The sequence below is a fragment of the Pteronotus mesoamericanus genome, unplaced genomic scaffold (genome assembly GCF_021234165.1).
Source record: "Pteronotus mesoamericanus isolate MK-2021 breed Mesoamerican mustached bat unplaced genomic scaffold, CSHL_Meso_final contig_164, whole genome shotgun sequence".
NCBI classification, from domain to species: Eukaryota; Metazoa; Chordata; class Mammalia; order Chiroptera; family Mormoopidae; genus Pteronotus; species Pteronotus mesoamericanus.
The window spans coordinates 201,077-215,963 of record NW_026555065.1 but is presented as its reverse complement, the minus strand read 5'-3'; the positions used below and the strand labels follow the sequence as shown (position 1 = coordinate 215,963).

The following is a 14,887-nucleotide window of genomic DNA, read 5'->3' as shown; positions in this document are numbered from 1 at the left end:
CTGGCAGGGTCCAGCTTCAATACTTCTGTACCCAACAGTCCCCACGTGAGCCCTCCCACTCCATTCCTATGCTCTGGATAAAACAACAAACGTGCTGATCTGCTGGGTAAACACAAATCCGACCAGGTGGGGAAAATGCTGGCTTGTCCTTCTTGGAAGCATCATGAATATTTAATTATTTCTTCAGGCCTCCCCTTTATGGTTCCTAAGTGAGGATGCACCTTGTTTAGCCCAAAGGACTAACTCCCATTCTTCTACACTGCACTCCTGCAAAAGACCTCTCCCAGGCCTCCCCAGCCTTCTGGGGAATGGCTCTTAGTGATAGGGTGTATCACATGAATTGAGACCTTCCAGTAAGCCCCGCAGTGCTCACTGGTCCTAACCATCAGTAGTTCTATGGTCTTAGAATGTGGGGACCTAGTAACTTTTTAATCTCCACTTTGGCCTTATTCCAGAACAGGGAAAAACCCCACTTGACTTTGTTACAAATCACTTAACTCTACAGTTAATAACTTAGGTCAGTTCCTCAGAAAGTGATGAATGTATTCAAGTAACTCATTAAAGAGATGTTAAGTCAAGTAAGGCACTGGGAATAAGACAGGAAAGGAAGGTAACACAAGAGTGTAATTCTGGCAAAGTTGAATGGAGGTTGACCTCACACACTGACTCCTCCAGAAAGTTTTGGAGTGTAAGGTGCACCTGTCCAAGATAAAGGAGCTGGGCTTTTACACGGGAATGTCAAGTGGCACTTTAGGTCAAAGACCCACAGGTAGACTATTAAAAGGAGAGTGAAGAGGGGAAGAGGGTGAAAAAGGACCTGAGGAATCTGGGAGCCTACTACAGCCGATGAATATCAAACTTAGTTTTACAAGTTCCTTAATGTTATGGAACAAGCTAGAAAGTGGTCATTTGTCCTAGGACTTCACTAATAATAGCTGGTAATTCTGTAACAAATGATCACATACTTAGGTTATACTGCTTAGTAAACTAATTAATAAAAGTGCTAAGGGCAGTATGAACAAAGTATTTGAAAAAGAACAGCAAAACAAACTAAAGATTGAAGTAAGCCAGAAGGAAAGAACTGTTCTCTTGACTTTCATCCTTAATCTCTCTAAAGAAGGTTGTTTTGCTCTTCTGGAAAGCAGTTATTTGCTTTAGATGTTTATTTTCTTCAAAGCTATTTCTGAAACATTCACGAAGTCACAGGATCTCAAAAAGAAAGTTTATTTTCACACATAAAATGTGCCACCTAGCACCAAGGCCTGTAAGTACCATTATTCTACCATTTACTATTACTCTTTGGAACTGGTGAAACTTCTAAGTTCTTGACAGATCAGACTGTGAGCAAACAATTATCATGATAACATAAAAAGACTACACAGAATCAAAATCATTTGCTAAATGTATACAGAACTACACTTGTAGTATTTAAAAACTTTCCATTTCATGTAACAAGTTAACACCAGTGATTTTTAGCCACTTTTCCCGGGAAGATATATTGGATTGGCCAAAAAGTCTGCTACGTTTTTTCCCTATGAGGACTCTAGCAGTGCTTAGTTGTCTTTAACTTCATTCAAAACAATTTTGCTAGATTGTATTATTACAGCTGTCATAGCAGCATGCATTTAAAAAACTTATCAAAGTGGGTGCATTTTTGTACAGCCATTTTAATACTGAAGATCGAAGAAGATAAGCAACATTTTTGGCATATTATGCTTTATTTCAAGAAAGGTAAAAATGCAACTGAAACACACAAAAAAGATTTGTGCAGTGTATGGAGGTGCTGTGATTGAACAAAGGTGTCAAAAGTGGCTTGCTCATTTTCTTGGTACTATTGACATTTTGGCCAAATAATTCTTTGCTGTGGGTTTGTCTTATACACTGGAAGATATTTAGCTGCACCCCTGGTCTCTACCCACTAGAAGCTCATAGTGGGAGATAGCCAACACACTCAAAATATCCAAATCAATAAAGTTATTGGTGAAAATGAAAAAATGTGTCTTTTATTTTACGGGAAAAATGTAACGAACTTTTTGGCCAACCTAATACATGAGAAAGGTGCATGAGCCACATAAGTGCATGAGCCTGAAAATGGGCTTTTTATCCTCACTCATTCTCAAATGCAAAACTTTTGGAATGGCAGCTCCCTGCTCCTCTTAAACTCCCAATTTCTTTTCATTCTTACCAACTCACTACAGCATAATTTACTATCTAACTCATGTAGGCATGTATAGTGGAAGAAAATATTACAACTCTGGCCAGTGTAAATATACAAAACATTTTCAGTTTTTTAATGAACAAGAACATTTATATATTAAAGCTATCACAAAAGCAATGAGGAAGACACACATGACAAAAACCACTGCATAATTATGTTAAAATGAAAACCTTTTAAATTTACCTATTTTGAAGACAAACTAAAATTTACTGGTTTGAATTTAAACTTTATTATATAGGAATAGATATTTCTCTTTAGAAACTGGATCAATTCATCTCTAATTTCCTGAAAATAAATCAAGTCAACCATGTTGCTTCACTGTTTACTTCTGACCGACTTTAGGTTAACCTCAATACCTATTTTTATTTGAGGAGTGGCTAAAACATGATGTTTCTCTTAAGCAGAACTTGATGCTGAGCTAAAAGTAAATTAAGTTGGATTTCAGGCCCACTGGCAGGTGGGCAGTCAGTCATTTTTCATTTTGCAGGCAGCCCATGATGGTGTTCGTCTAAATAACAGATCTTTAAGGACATGCTGGAAAAATCTGTGAACACAATCTTCCCATGCTATATTCACATGCTCCATTCACATCTTTAGCTTACCCAGGTTGTTAGAGGCTTGGGTAAGATGATTAAAGATTTCACGATGGAAATTTCTATAAGGAAAAAAATGGAAACTTTACAGATTGAATTCTTATTACACATTAAGAATTTAGTGGGTACTTAATACTAGATAATATGCCTAGTAATGGCTAAATTCAAATGAACAACGATGCATAATGTTTAGAGATGATTCTTTGCTGTATCTAAAACACAAGCAACCAAAGAAAAAAAGATACATTTGACATCATCTTAAGCAGGAAATTAAAAACTTTTGTGCTTAAGGACATACTAGCAAAACAACAAAAAGGATTTACAGAGTGGGAGAAAGTATTTGGAAGTTATGTAAACTTTTACAACTATAATTTCTATAAATATATACAAATGGCCAGTAAGTATGTGAAAAGAAACTCAACATTATTAGTCATTAGGGAAATGAAAATAAAATCGTAATAAAATACCATTTTGTACCTATTAAGATAGGTATAATAAAAAAGATGGACAATGACAAGGATTGGTGAGGATATGGAGAAATGGAACCCTCACATACTGCTAGTGGAAATGTAAAGTGTTACACTAGCTTTGGAATAGTTTGGTAATTCCTCAAAAAGTTAAACAGAGTTCCCATATGACCTAGCAATTCTATTCTAGGACTATAACCAAAAGACTTAAAAACATGTCACACGAAAATGTTTACATGAATGTTCATAGCAACGTTACTCATCAGAGCCAAAAAGTGAAAAATACTAAAAGGCTTATTAGCTCATAAATGGATGGATAAGGTGTAGATGATCCATACGAGTAAGTATTATTCAACTATAAAAAGGGAGTTCAGTGCCGAAGTGTGCTGCAACACCGTTGAACCTTAAAAACACTGTGCTGAGTGAAAGAAGGCAGACCCAGGACACCACATACTGTGTGATTTCATTTACAAGTGACCCCCCACCCCCACCCCACCGCTCATCCCTATGAAGCCTTTCACAAGCTGAAATGGCAGAGAGTGGAGAGCATCCCTGCTTTTGCACTATGCCACTTTGCTTTCACGACAGACCCACATTAGTATCCATTTCACTAACCAAAAGAAATCCAAAGAGAATTTTTGCTTACAGAATATTACCATACTAGTGTACATCTTTTGTAAAAGAAAAATGGCATAATGTGAACTTTCAGAAAGCAAGGGATACCTGCATATGAAATGTTCAGAATAGGCAAATCCACAGAGGCAGAGTAAACTGGTAACCACGAATTAGGGGCTGAGGCAGGAACAGGAACAGATATGGGGTTTCTTTCTGGGGTCATGAAAATGTTTAAAATGAGAAAAAGTGGTGATGGTCATGCAACTCTGTGTGAATATACTAAAACCACTGAATTGTATATTTTTTAAAAGGGTGAATTTTATAGTTCATGAATTACATCCATTTTTTAAAAAGAAATGATTCTTTGCCAAAATAAATCCTTTATATTTAGGAAAATCTTTATGCCTCAAAAAAAACTCTACTTTTAAAACTACACAATTCCAGCTAAAACTGGTTCACTTAAGGCACAAACCACTTTCTAAATCTGTATCTCCAGCCTCCTGCCACATAAAAGCTGGCTGATCTGATTTACTTATCCCATCACTCCTCTTACCTTATAGTCCTAACATCTGATCTTGATCCCCAAAATTACAAGTTATTTGCTTTTGGCTAAAATTCACAATAATGAGAAAAACTTCATCACAAATTCAATCAAAGCAAAAAAAAAAAAGTGTGAGTTATTAAATTTAACATCCTTAATTCATAAAATTAATTATGCCCCTGCCTTGTACCAACCAGTCACATATACAAAAGGTGCCTGGATAAAGAATGGACACAATTCTTCCTTTCTAGACTGAAACTCTAGGCATCACAGAGGCAACTTGCATGAAATTGTTATAATAACAACTGTTAAATAATTGTTGTAACAAGTAAAGGAAGCAGCAAAGAGCGTACATAGTTCTATTTGAGTGCATTTCTCATTAGTGGACAGATCTGCCTTGTTATATTTTCCTTTAAAATTTTTTTTATTGAAATGTAGATGACATAAACATTGTTAGTTTCTGGTGTACAACATAGTAATTCAACATACTAACTCCCCTTACCAGGAATTGAACCTGAGCTACAGTAACGAAAGTGGCCTTTCCTAGCCACTGGACAACCAGGGGAAGGGTTGTTGTATTTTACTTTGACTATTAAAAATTTTTGAATGGTTGGAAAAAGTTCACAAAGGTCAGAGCCGGCACTTAAAAATCTCTAAGAAATATTGGGCTGTCCAAAAAGTCCATATAGTTTTTTGTGTAAAATAAAGTACTCATTTTTCATATTGATTCGGATATTTTGAGTATGTTGGCTACCTCCCGCATGATATAATGTTGATTGTTCTCAATTAATGTCTCAGTTTGATTGCTATCAACTTCAACTGGTCTACCCAACGGTAGAGAATTGTCCAGAAAGAAATCTACAGCATGAAACGTCACAAACCATTTTTGACACTTTCGATCAGTTACAACTTCTCTATACACTGTATACATCTCTTTTTGCGTTTCAGTTGTTTTTACCTTTCTTGAAATAATAAAGCATAATATACTGAAAATATTGCTTATTTTTGTCCATCTTCCATACTAAAATGGCTACACAGAAATTCACTAATTTAGTAAGTGTTTTTTAAATGCCTGCTGGTATGATAGTTGTCACAATACAATCTAACAAAATTGTTTCAAGTGGAGGAAGTTAAAAACAACTAAGCACTACTAGAGCCATCTTATAGAAAAAAAACCTAATGAACTTTTTGGCCAAACCAATAACAGAAACTTATAAAATAGCTAAGTTACTTGTTTGAGGTAATGCCCAAATATAATGCTATATAATTTACAGCTGGAAAGGACCTTTACCGAAGAAGCATGCTTACTTTAGAGGGAGAACCCGAGACCGGATAAAGTGATCTTAATATTGAGAGTTAATGCCTGAGTCCAATGAATCATCATAGCTATTTCCCTACAGCAAAAATCAGTATCTACGTCACACATTAGCTCAGAGACAGCATCCAGCTAAAGAAAACTCCTTCAGAGGATAAAGAGCCAGGAATGTATTTACCGATTTTTTCTTTCTGATGTATAAAATATGAATATCTTCACTTCGATATTCTTCATCATGTTTTTCCAAAGGAATTTTTTCAAAGTCAAAGTCTAGTTGAAGGAGCTATAAATTTAAAAAAGATATACTGTAAATTCAGTAATATGAACTGTATTGTGGTGAGAAAAGTCAGAGCAGTGGGTATCTGCAGTACTGACTAGGAAGGGGGAACACGGGGAGCCCTTTGTGGTCGTGTTCCATATCCTTATGCTGGGTAGGGGTTATTTGGGTGTATGCACATGAAAAACTGAGCTGAGCACTTGATATATGTACATTTTACATGTTTTAACTCAACTGAAATGGTTTAACAATATAAAACTTTCAATGATGAAGTTTCAGAAGTTCAACATTCCTAACATTCAAGAAAAACATTAAAAAAAACCATTACAGCATATATCTGAGACAGTCATATATTCCTTTCTTGCTTAAATGAAGCAGTCCTTTCAGTGGATAAAACTGCAGGGCTATATGTATGTACCCTGTAGAAGATTTTTGTCCATTAAAAGGGTTTGGGTGACCACTGGGGGAAGATGAGTGAAAGATACATGGGAGTCTATGTACTACTTTGGCAAATTTCTGTAAGTTTTTATTTTAAAAAAACAAAACAAATCAAACCCCCAAAACAGATATCTCTGTTGAAGTTTTCACAAAAATACAGAGGAAAACTCATACTCCATGTTTCTATGATGTATTCTCCAAAAGTAATATATACATCATTAGTACATTACCCAAAGTCAGCACATTTAATAAACAAACATTGCAAACTTTCTCAGAAAAGACAAGGGCATCATCACCACTACTATTTTACATTGTTCTGTATATACCAGATCAACTAATTAGAAAATAAAAAGGAAAAAAGGCTCAGAAAAGATGAAAAAAGGGAAGGGGCTTAGCAGAATGGTGGGCTGCAAAGAATACTCCTTGGGTTCTTAAAAGCAGAATGTTTTCCCGACTCAAAATCACTGTAATATACTTGAACACACAGTCACACACAGTCTCCCTGAAAGATAATCACTACAAAGATGGATCTAATAGAGTACCCACCTCAAAATATTTTTTCTCGATTTCTGGATTTTTCCCCATTGTTCGCTGTTCGTAACAACATATAATACAAGTCTCAGGTCCACTGAGATCTTTTAGAGTTTTCAACAGCGGTTCCAAAGACTGTTAAAAAAAAAAAAAAAGAGTATAATTTTTGTTTGTGACTTTAAAAAAAATACATATTTTTATTGTAAAAAGGACTAGGGAAGGAAGAGGGAGTAAGTAATTATACCTCCCCTACAATTTATCCACCTTTGAATCAATCCAACAAAGGACATGTAGTTAAGACTCTGTAATTAATGATTAGTAAACTCCTCTTAACTATTGTATTGACTTCAGTTTCCAAAGAAAAGATTCACGTAACTGCATTTTCGAGTTCCCACAGAAAAACTGAAAGACTTGACTTCACTATTAAAAACTTAACTTTGTTTAATCTAATTTAACTTGGGATTTAAATGATCAACGATTCATCTACAAAAGCAAGTTTGATCTAACCTGAACATAAGGAGACTCAATATTTGTTATTTAAAAAAATGATTGATGTCTACAATGCTATACACAAACTGGTAATTTTAAAAAATCATTCTATGAGTCTAATAGATCTTGCCACAGAACAATGACTTCTTTACAATGCAATTTAATTCTCAATGACATGCTTTACATGTACACTAGCAACAGCTAAGTTTAAAAAAAAAGTTTCAAAAAACAGATCCAAATAGCAAAAATCCTTTTAAAACTCTACAGAAGCCTCTAGTAAAATGCACATTAACACTTTTCTCCAAATGACTCAGACCTTTTATGTTAAACATGAGTGTATACACGTAGTCCCTGGTGACCATATCCTGCATTCAGATAGAATGCGTTCTCTAGAATCCAGAAAATACAGTACATCGTCTAAAGAGACTACTTCTCTCATTGAATAGTTACCTCTTCGTAGTATATGCAGTCGGCCATCAGTATGTAGTCTGGCGGAGAAGTCAAGTCTTCTATTTCTTCCCCCCTTAAAAATGTCAACCAAATATTTTAACTGTTGCTTTAATAACTTAAAATATTTGTGTTTTAAAAAGAAGACCCGGAAGATCCCCTTTGTATTAACTATGCTTTTAGCAAGACACAATTTAAAGCAAACTACAAATCGTTATTAAAACAAGCCGAAAGGCCATACAAACCATTTCAGTACCTTGGCTTGAATGGAACCAGTGACAAGATGCTTGTTCATATTAATATTCAGCTTCAGCAAGTCTTGCAATTCCTCAAGATCGGTGACTACAACATCTGCCCTATAAAATAACGACGACTGAGGCGTAGGCAGAAAGGTGGGATGCCAGGCATCAGTTTCCCAAAGTGGCGCCCCTCCCGCCAGCTCTTACCCGAGGGTAGCGGCCATGAGCCCCACGGCCCCGGTGCCGGAGCCCAGCTCCAGCACCGACCGCCGGCTCAGCGCGTGGGCCCCATCGCCGGAAAACCCGGGCGTTTCCAGGTATTTAGAAAGGACAATGGCAGCGTCCCAAACTACGCAACCCACGCCGCCGGAGCCATACTGCTGCAGCCGCAGCACCGTGCCATCTGTCTTCTCCAAAATCCGCACGAAGTTCCGCAACGGGTCCTCCACAGAGGACTCCCCAGTAACCTCCATTGCTGCCCGGCAACAGGAGGCGGCGCACGAAGTGACGTCACACCCACACGCACCTCCCCGCGGCCCGGCCTTGCGAGGAGCCCGGCGCCTCCTGGTGGCGCAGTTGGCGCCTGACTGAGGGCAAAGGCACAAAGCCCGGAAGGAAGCATTTTCGGGCGTGGCCGAGGGCTGGGCCACCGCTTCCACTGGACGCTGGACTGCCTCCATCTCCCCTAAATTACAATTCTGGTTTAAATCACTTTTCCAGACAAAGAGACTACAATAATATGCTCTTTAAAAAACAAAGCGAAACCAACCTTGATGTTTTTACCTGGCTGGATATTGACTCACACAGTAGTTACTGGACTTTTAATACAGGCAGTTTCCAAGATTTTACCTAGGAAAGCTATAATCCTGCTTATCAGAAATGGCCAGCATGCTCCTAATTTTTCACCAGAATTCATAGCAATGGTTGATAGAAGCTTGCTGATTGCATATAGCAATGAAGACAGTTATCCCTCTAAAATTTACATCACTTAAATGCTTTGGGATTACGTAATTGAAGTACAAAAATATTGAAAATAATGTATGTACAAATATTCGCCAGAACTCAACAATCTCCCCCCTTGTTCCTTATACTGAAAACACGTATTTTAAAAATCTTTTAAAAATTAAGACTGGGGTGATTTATTAATTTTGTTGAGAACTCTGATACAAAGCACAGTAAAAGGCCACAGACCAGTGAATAAACAACGTGGCTTTTGGCTACCTTACAACTGCTGCTGCGGCTCTATCAGCAAAATACATTTTTTTATCACTTTGAACAAAGGAGTCCAAATGGCAAGTAAAAGTTTTACTCATTCTCTGATTAAAAAGTTTAATAAAGCTTTAAGTATTTGTTGGTTTAAATATTACCAATCTAAAAAAAATATTTAAAAAAATTTTAGTTAACACAAGATTTATAGACAAAGTTACTAGGTTTTGAAGGCAAGGCAGTTGTTTCCTATGCCACAGAAAACTTTTCCTTTGAATTTATGAATTAGTAAAGTAGCAGATGTATTACAGGCCTCGAGTCACTTAAATTTATATAGGTTATTAGCATTATCTTTACATATACAATATAAACAAAACTATACATACACGGCATATTAAGTTTGTTTTCCAAAACAATAGGCAACTCATTGGCTAAAGACACCATAGTCTGCAAGAACAAAAGGCACATCTGAATAAGATACATGCCCTTTTCTCCTCTATGATTGGGTTAGGTAGTCTTTTTGTTGACATTTTGACAAATAGTAAACACAGTGCATTCTATTCTTTTCATTCTAGTTTTCATTTTTGTCTTCAGCAGCAAATTCTGGTATTTAAGACATGGCATTAAAGAGTTTAAGAACAGTGGGTGTTATTCACAATTCTCGTAAATGTAAAAACTGGAAGATGGTCAAAGAGGTTTAAAAATCAGTAACACCACACACCCCTATATTTGTGTAAATTTATTGCCTTAAAAAGGCAGTTATTACTCAAATTTGAAAAATTCCACAAATGCACTCTCTCTTTTCAGTGCAATCAATGTCACTTTAAACCATATTTTTTAGCAGTCTACAGTGCAAATATAAATTCTTTATACTGGCCATTTGGCAGCACTGAGGATCCAAGACAAGGCAATGCTACTGATCACCTGAGGAAAATGGCAAAGGACTTTTATATTTTTGTTTTTCAAATTTTTAAAAGCTTATTTGATCAGTAGCATTTTTAAGAGCATTATTTGTAAAAAGTACTAAAATACTATGCCTCTTTTGAAATAAATTAAAAAAAAGAACCTTTACAAATATCATTCCAGTGTCAATGACTACATATGGCTAAGATCATTGAGGAGTTTCCGTGTTTTCTAGCAAAGGCAGTCTATACAATGGGGGGTGTGAAAGCTCCCGTTTGTAAGTCTTTGGTGGCAGTTTTGGTAGGTGAGGGCTTGAATTCTGCCTTGGTGGAACAGGGGGAGCTTGAGGATGAGCCAGATTATTGTGACTAGAACTGAGCATATAGCATCGACGTGGCACCCTTGGAGAGGGTGTGCTAGGAGGAGTGTTTGGCGAATTTGGACACGTGCCAACATCTCTGAACCAGTCTGGATCTCTGTGAAGATGTCCCAGCGGAGGTGGCTGAAGATTAAACGGACAGTTTATAAAGTGTTCCGGAGGCCGAAGGGGAACCGGTGGAGGGCTATCAGGAAGAGGGTCTCTCGGTGGCGGTGGAGGTGGACTATGCAGCGGCCCATCAAGTGCACCAGTAGGAACAGGAACTCTGGGTTTTACCTTTGGAGGAGGAGGTTGTCTTGGTGGAATAGCAGGGGGGTCATCATCAGATTTCATGTTTCCCTGAAAAAAAAGCAATTAAATTATATTTCTGTTCTCCTGAAAAAATCTGTAAGAGAAAGTTTTTAAAAGAATGAAAAATTCCTGTCATGTTAAATCCACAGGTTCAAAATAGGTTAATTTGATTTCATGATCAGATTTATGAATAAATTACTCCCAGTTTAATTCAGGGCCCAGTTTAATATTTTCATATATGAGATGTTTTAACTGAAATCTTGGAACATAATTCTTCAGGGTATCTTGCTTTGTAAATACATTTCATAAATTTATGCATTTTAATTATAATAATAGGCAAATGAATGAAAAGAATATATAGTTTTGTAGACAAAGAACATGATATTGAGAGAACTTAATATCCAGCTACTAGTTTCTGGCCATCTACTTCTACTTTCCCCAGTGAGGCTTAGAGTCACAGTTTGAAAAGTGTGATCCAGGAACCAGCCATATGAGTAACAATGAGGAACTTGTTAGAAATGCAGATTACTAGGCCCTACTCCAGACCTACTAAATCAGAAACTCGGGCAATCTGGGTTTAACAAGGCTTCCAAGTGATTCTGAAGCACCCTGAAGCTTGAACAATGCTATGAATATTAAAGTTATTTCTATCTCTACAGGAAAATGTACTTCTGAGTACCTGTGAACATGCTCAGCCATTTTTTAAGAAAAAGTATTATGAGGATTAAACAAATACTTAAAGTATTTTTCAAATAAAACAACTCAAATGTTTAATAATCATAAAGGGTACCAAATTTTAACTGAGACTCTTAATAAGAACAAATATGATTTTAAAGATTTACAACTTTGAATGAGATGAATAAGGCAAATCCTAAATCCGACTGACTACCTTGGAATTTGAAGCATCATTATCAAATTTTTTCCGAGGAGGAAGTGGAGGAGGAATCAGTGGCTCTTCACTTAGTTTATGTAAACTACCACACGAACTGAAGAAAGACTCTGCAAGTTAAAAAGATCAGTTTAACCACAATTCAAAGTGCAGTCATTACTCAAATTTAATATCAATTTGTGATCACCTCTGCTATGGCATCTGTCAGACTGTACTGTAGCTGACTATCAGTTTATCTAATCTCTCTATTAAACTGTAAGCTTTCTGAGGGCAGTGTGTATTTATTTTTGTATCCCTAGCACTTAGCACAATGAGGCTACCTGGCACGTAGCAGGTAATATAGCTAAATAAAAGCATACTATTTAATTAAGATTAATGATGACATTCTGTTCTCTGAAAGCCCTTTTTAAGATCTAAAACAGACAAAACAAACATATTTGTATAAACTGCAGTAACTTCTAGAGAAAGATCATTCATAAACAGAGACCATGCATTTTTGAAGCAACTAGTATTGAATGCATTTCTATACCAGTAATAAATCCTCCATATAGGAGACCATAAGTTAGGGTTGTAGTGCATAACTCTCTTTGCGAATCTCTTATTGATAATGGACATGATATATAATCACATGAGTGGAAATTTACTAAATAACCATAGGGGAAAATCAAAACTAAACATGCCAACCAGAGAGGGAATAAGAACTATTTTTACTCACTTATCTTTTTCATATGATTAAAAATACCTCTAGTTATGGGCCAATTCCCTATTTGATATCGCTTTCCACACACAACTATTATGAAGGCAGTGACCATGTCTTGTTTATTATTATATTGAGATAGGGTTTATAGGAGCTAGCTGAGAAAAAGTTGATGACTTTAATTTTAAACATACTGCGTGTGAACAGCTATGGGACATTCAAGTAAAGATGTTAAATTTATTACTCCATGTCAAAAATTCCTGTCCTAATCATGTGACTGCAATAACCCAAGGAGTCTTGTTGGCTCAAGATGCCAATAATAGAAACAAAATGTATGCCATTGGGGCCTGTAGTGAAAGCTGACCTACCCGGTAATTCCAGAGTTAGGGTTAGATCAAATCAATTAGAGTAATCCTATTCCTTCAGCTAGAGTGCTTAGCTGTAGGCACAAGATCTAGTTCAGACCAGTGAAATCTGAAAAATTTTCTAGGGGCTACAGAAAAGGAAATTCCTTGCTCTTTTAGAAAACAATCTGTCAGTCTGCCTCTGTACCTTTATTTCTTTCTTTCTTTTTCTTTCTTTCTTTCTCTTTCTCACTCTCTCTCTCTCTTTCTTTGTTTCTTACTTGAGTGAACAAAGAAAAATATCCTTTATTGCTCCTGCTATCATTCATATGACTGAGGGAAAACAGCCGCAGATACAGCTGAAAATCTGGACAAATGAAGGGTCAAAAAGAAACCTGGTCTTGGGTCTTCCCTTCCTTACAGAAATATAAACACTAAGGAAACAATGTATCCGAATGATGGTGGCTCAGCTGTGAAAGTTTTTGAATCTGGGTCTGACTCTATAGTTAGAACACTTATTAACTGTTACACTTCATAGTGGGCACTCAGGAACCTTGCTGAAAGGTGAAAAGAATTTTATTTTCTATCAACAGTATTTCCCTACAAGATTACAGTTTTTGTGAGCATTTCAAATAACTCAATATTCCAAACTAGCGAATACAGAATAATTTACTAAATAATTAGTGTAATGTTTAGTTTGCTATGTAAGTTACTTCCCATTTTTTTGCAACTCATCCATCCATCCATCCATCCATCCATCCATCAATTCATTCAACAAATATTTACTGGGCACCTTCTATACTGTGAGGCACAATATTCTAAGCACTAGCAATATGATAGTGAACGACAACAGGCAAAAATTCATGTTATTATGGAGTTTATATTCTATATGAGAAGAGAGAATAGACATGGTAATTAAGTAGAAGTGTAATGACTATAAATTAGAAGATACTAAGTAGGGAAGGGGGATAAGAATGGGTAAAAGGGGAGCAATTTTAAATAGGGTGATTAGGAAAGGCCCAACTCAGGCAACACTGAGCCAAAGCCTGAAGGAGGCAAGGGAGCATGCCATGAGGTCACATGGGTGAAGAGCATTGTAGGCAGAGGGAACGGCAAGAGCAAACGCCCTGGTGTGGGAATGTCTATTGTGTTCAGGAGACAGAGTAGCTGGAGCCGAGTCAGTGAAGGGGGAGAACGGTAGGTGATGAACTCTAACATATCAAAGGAAGCCAAATTGCCTTATGGGCCCTTTGAGGGGACTTTGGCTTTTACTCTGAGATGGAAAGCCACTGGAGGGCTTTAAGCACAGGTGAGACAGGAGTAACTAACTTACATTCTGAAAGGACTCAGCCGCTGTACTGAAAATAGACCGAAGCATGGAGAGTGGGAAGGTAAGAAGAGATCATGATGGCTTGGACTAGGGTGGCAGAGGTAGAGATGGTGAGAAATGGTTAGATTCTAAATGTATATTGAAGGTAAAGATTTGTGGATGGATCACATTTGGGGTGTGAAAGCAAAGAACGATGTAAAAGAGAGCTTGAATATTTTTGGCCTAAAATGATTAGACAAATGCAATTAGAACTGAGATGATGATGCAGCTGGAAGAACAACTTTGGAAGGGATGAAAACAAGCTCAGTTTGGGAGGAATTAAATTTGAGGTTTCTATAAGGTATCCAAATAGAGATGTCAAATAGGTCACTGAGTATCTGAGTCTAAAAGGTTGAGAGAGAGGTTCTGGGTAGAGAAAAAAACTTGAGGAATTATCATCATATGGACAATATAAAACTGGTAAGACAATCAAGTGATGAAAAGAAAAGAGGTTGAGGGACTGAGTCTTAGGGCCTTCCAATGTTAATAGGTTATAAAAATGAAGAGAAACCAGTGAGGCTACAGAGCTCATAGTAAAGTAGAAAAACCAAGAGAGTGGATAAAAAATGTGATCATCATGTATATTACTTCTTTCCCCAATATATGATATTTTGTATAAATAAAGGCCAAGACTTTGTC

At 36.8% G+C, this 14,887-nt stretch overlaps 2 protein-coding genes across 4 annotated transcripts in view; both read right to left on the bottom strand.

Moving 5' to 3' along the window:
* Positions 1–1,251: 1,251 nt before the first annotated feature.
* Positions 1,252–8,707, bottom strand: VCPKMT (valosin containing protein lysine methyltransferase). Of its 2 annotated transcripts, XM_054565212.1 has the most exons (6): positions 8,378–8,707; positions 8,177–8,287; positions 7,935–8,007; positions 7,011–7,130; positions 5,928–6,032; positions 1,252–2,873 (listed from the first exon to the last, which is right to left on the bottom strand). In XM_054565212.1, exons 1-6 carry the CDS (start codon positions 8,641–8,643, stop codon positions 2,859–2,861), a joined length of 690 nt encoding a protein of 229 aa, XP_054421187.1. In that variant the 5' UTR covers positions 8,644–8,707; the 3' UTR covers positions 1,252–2,858. The 2 variants fall into 2 exon arrangements, with proteins under 2 accessions (XP_054421187.1, XP_054421189.1); XM_054565214.1 differs by lacking the exon at positions 5,928–6,032.
* Positions 8,708–9,306: 599 nt separating this feature from the next.
* Positions 9,307–14,887, bottom strand: part of LOC129064134 (son of sevenless homolog 2) — a 93,982-nt gene continuing 88,401 nt past the window's right edge. For both annotated transcript variants that reach the window (XM_054565210.1, XM_054565211.1), the window contains 2 exons: positions 11,839–11,948; positions 9,307–10,997 (listed from right to left, as the gene is read on the bottom strand). In XM_054565210.1, coding sequence (XP_054421185.1) covers positions 10,488–10,997; positions 11,839–11,948 — 620 coding nt within the window. In that variant the 3' untranslated portion in view covers positions 9,307–10,487. The remainder of the gene's footprint in view (positions 10,998–11,838; positions 11,949–14,887) is intronic.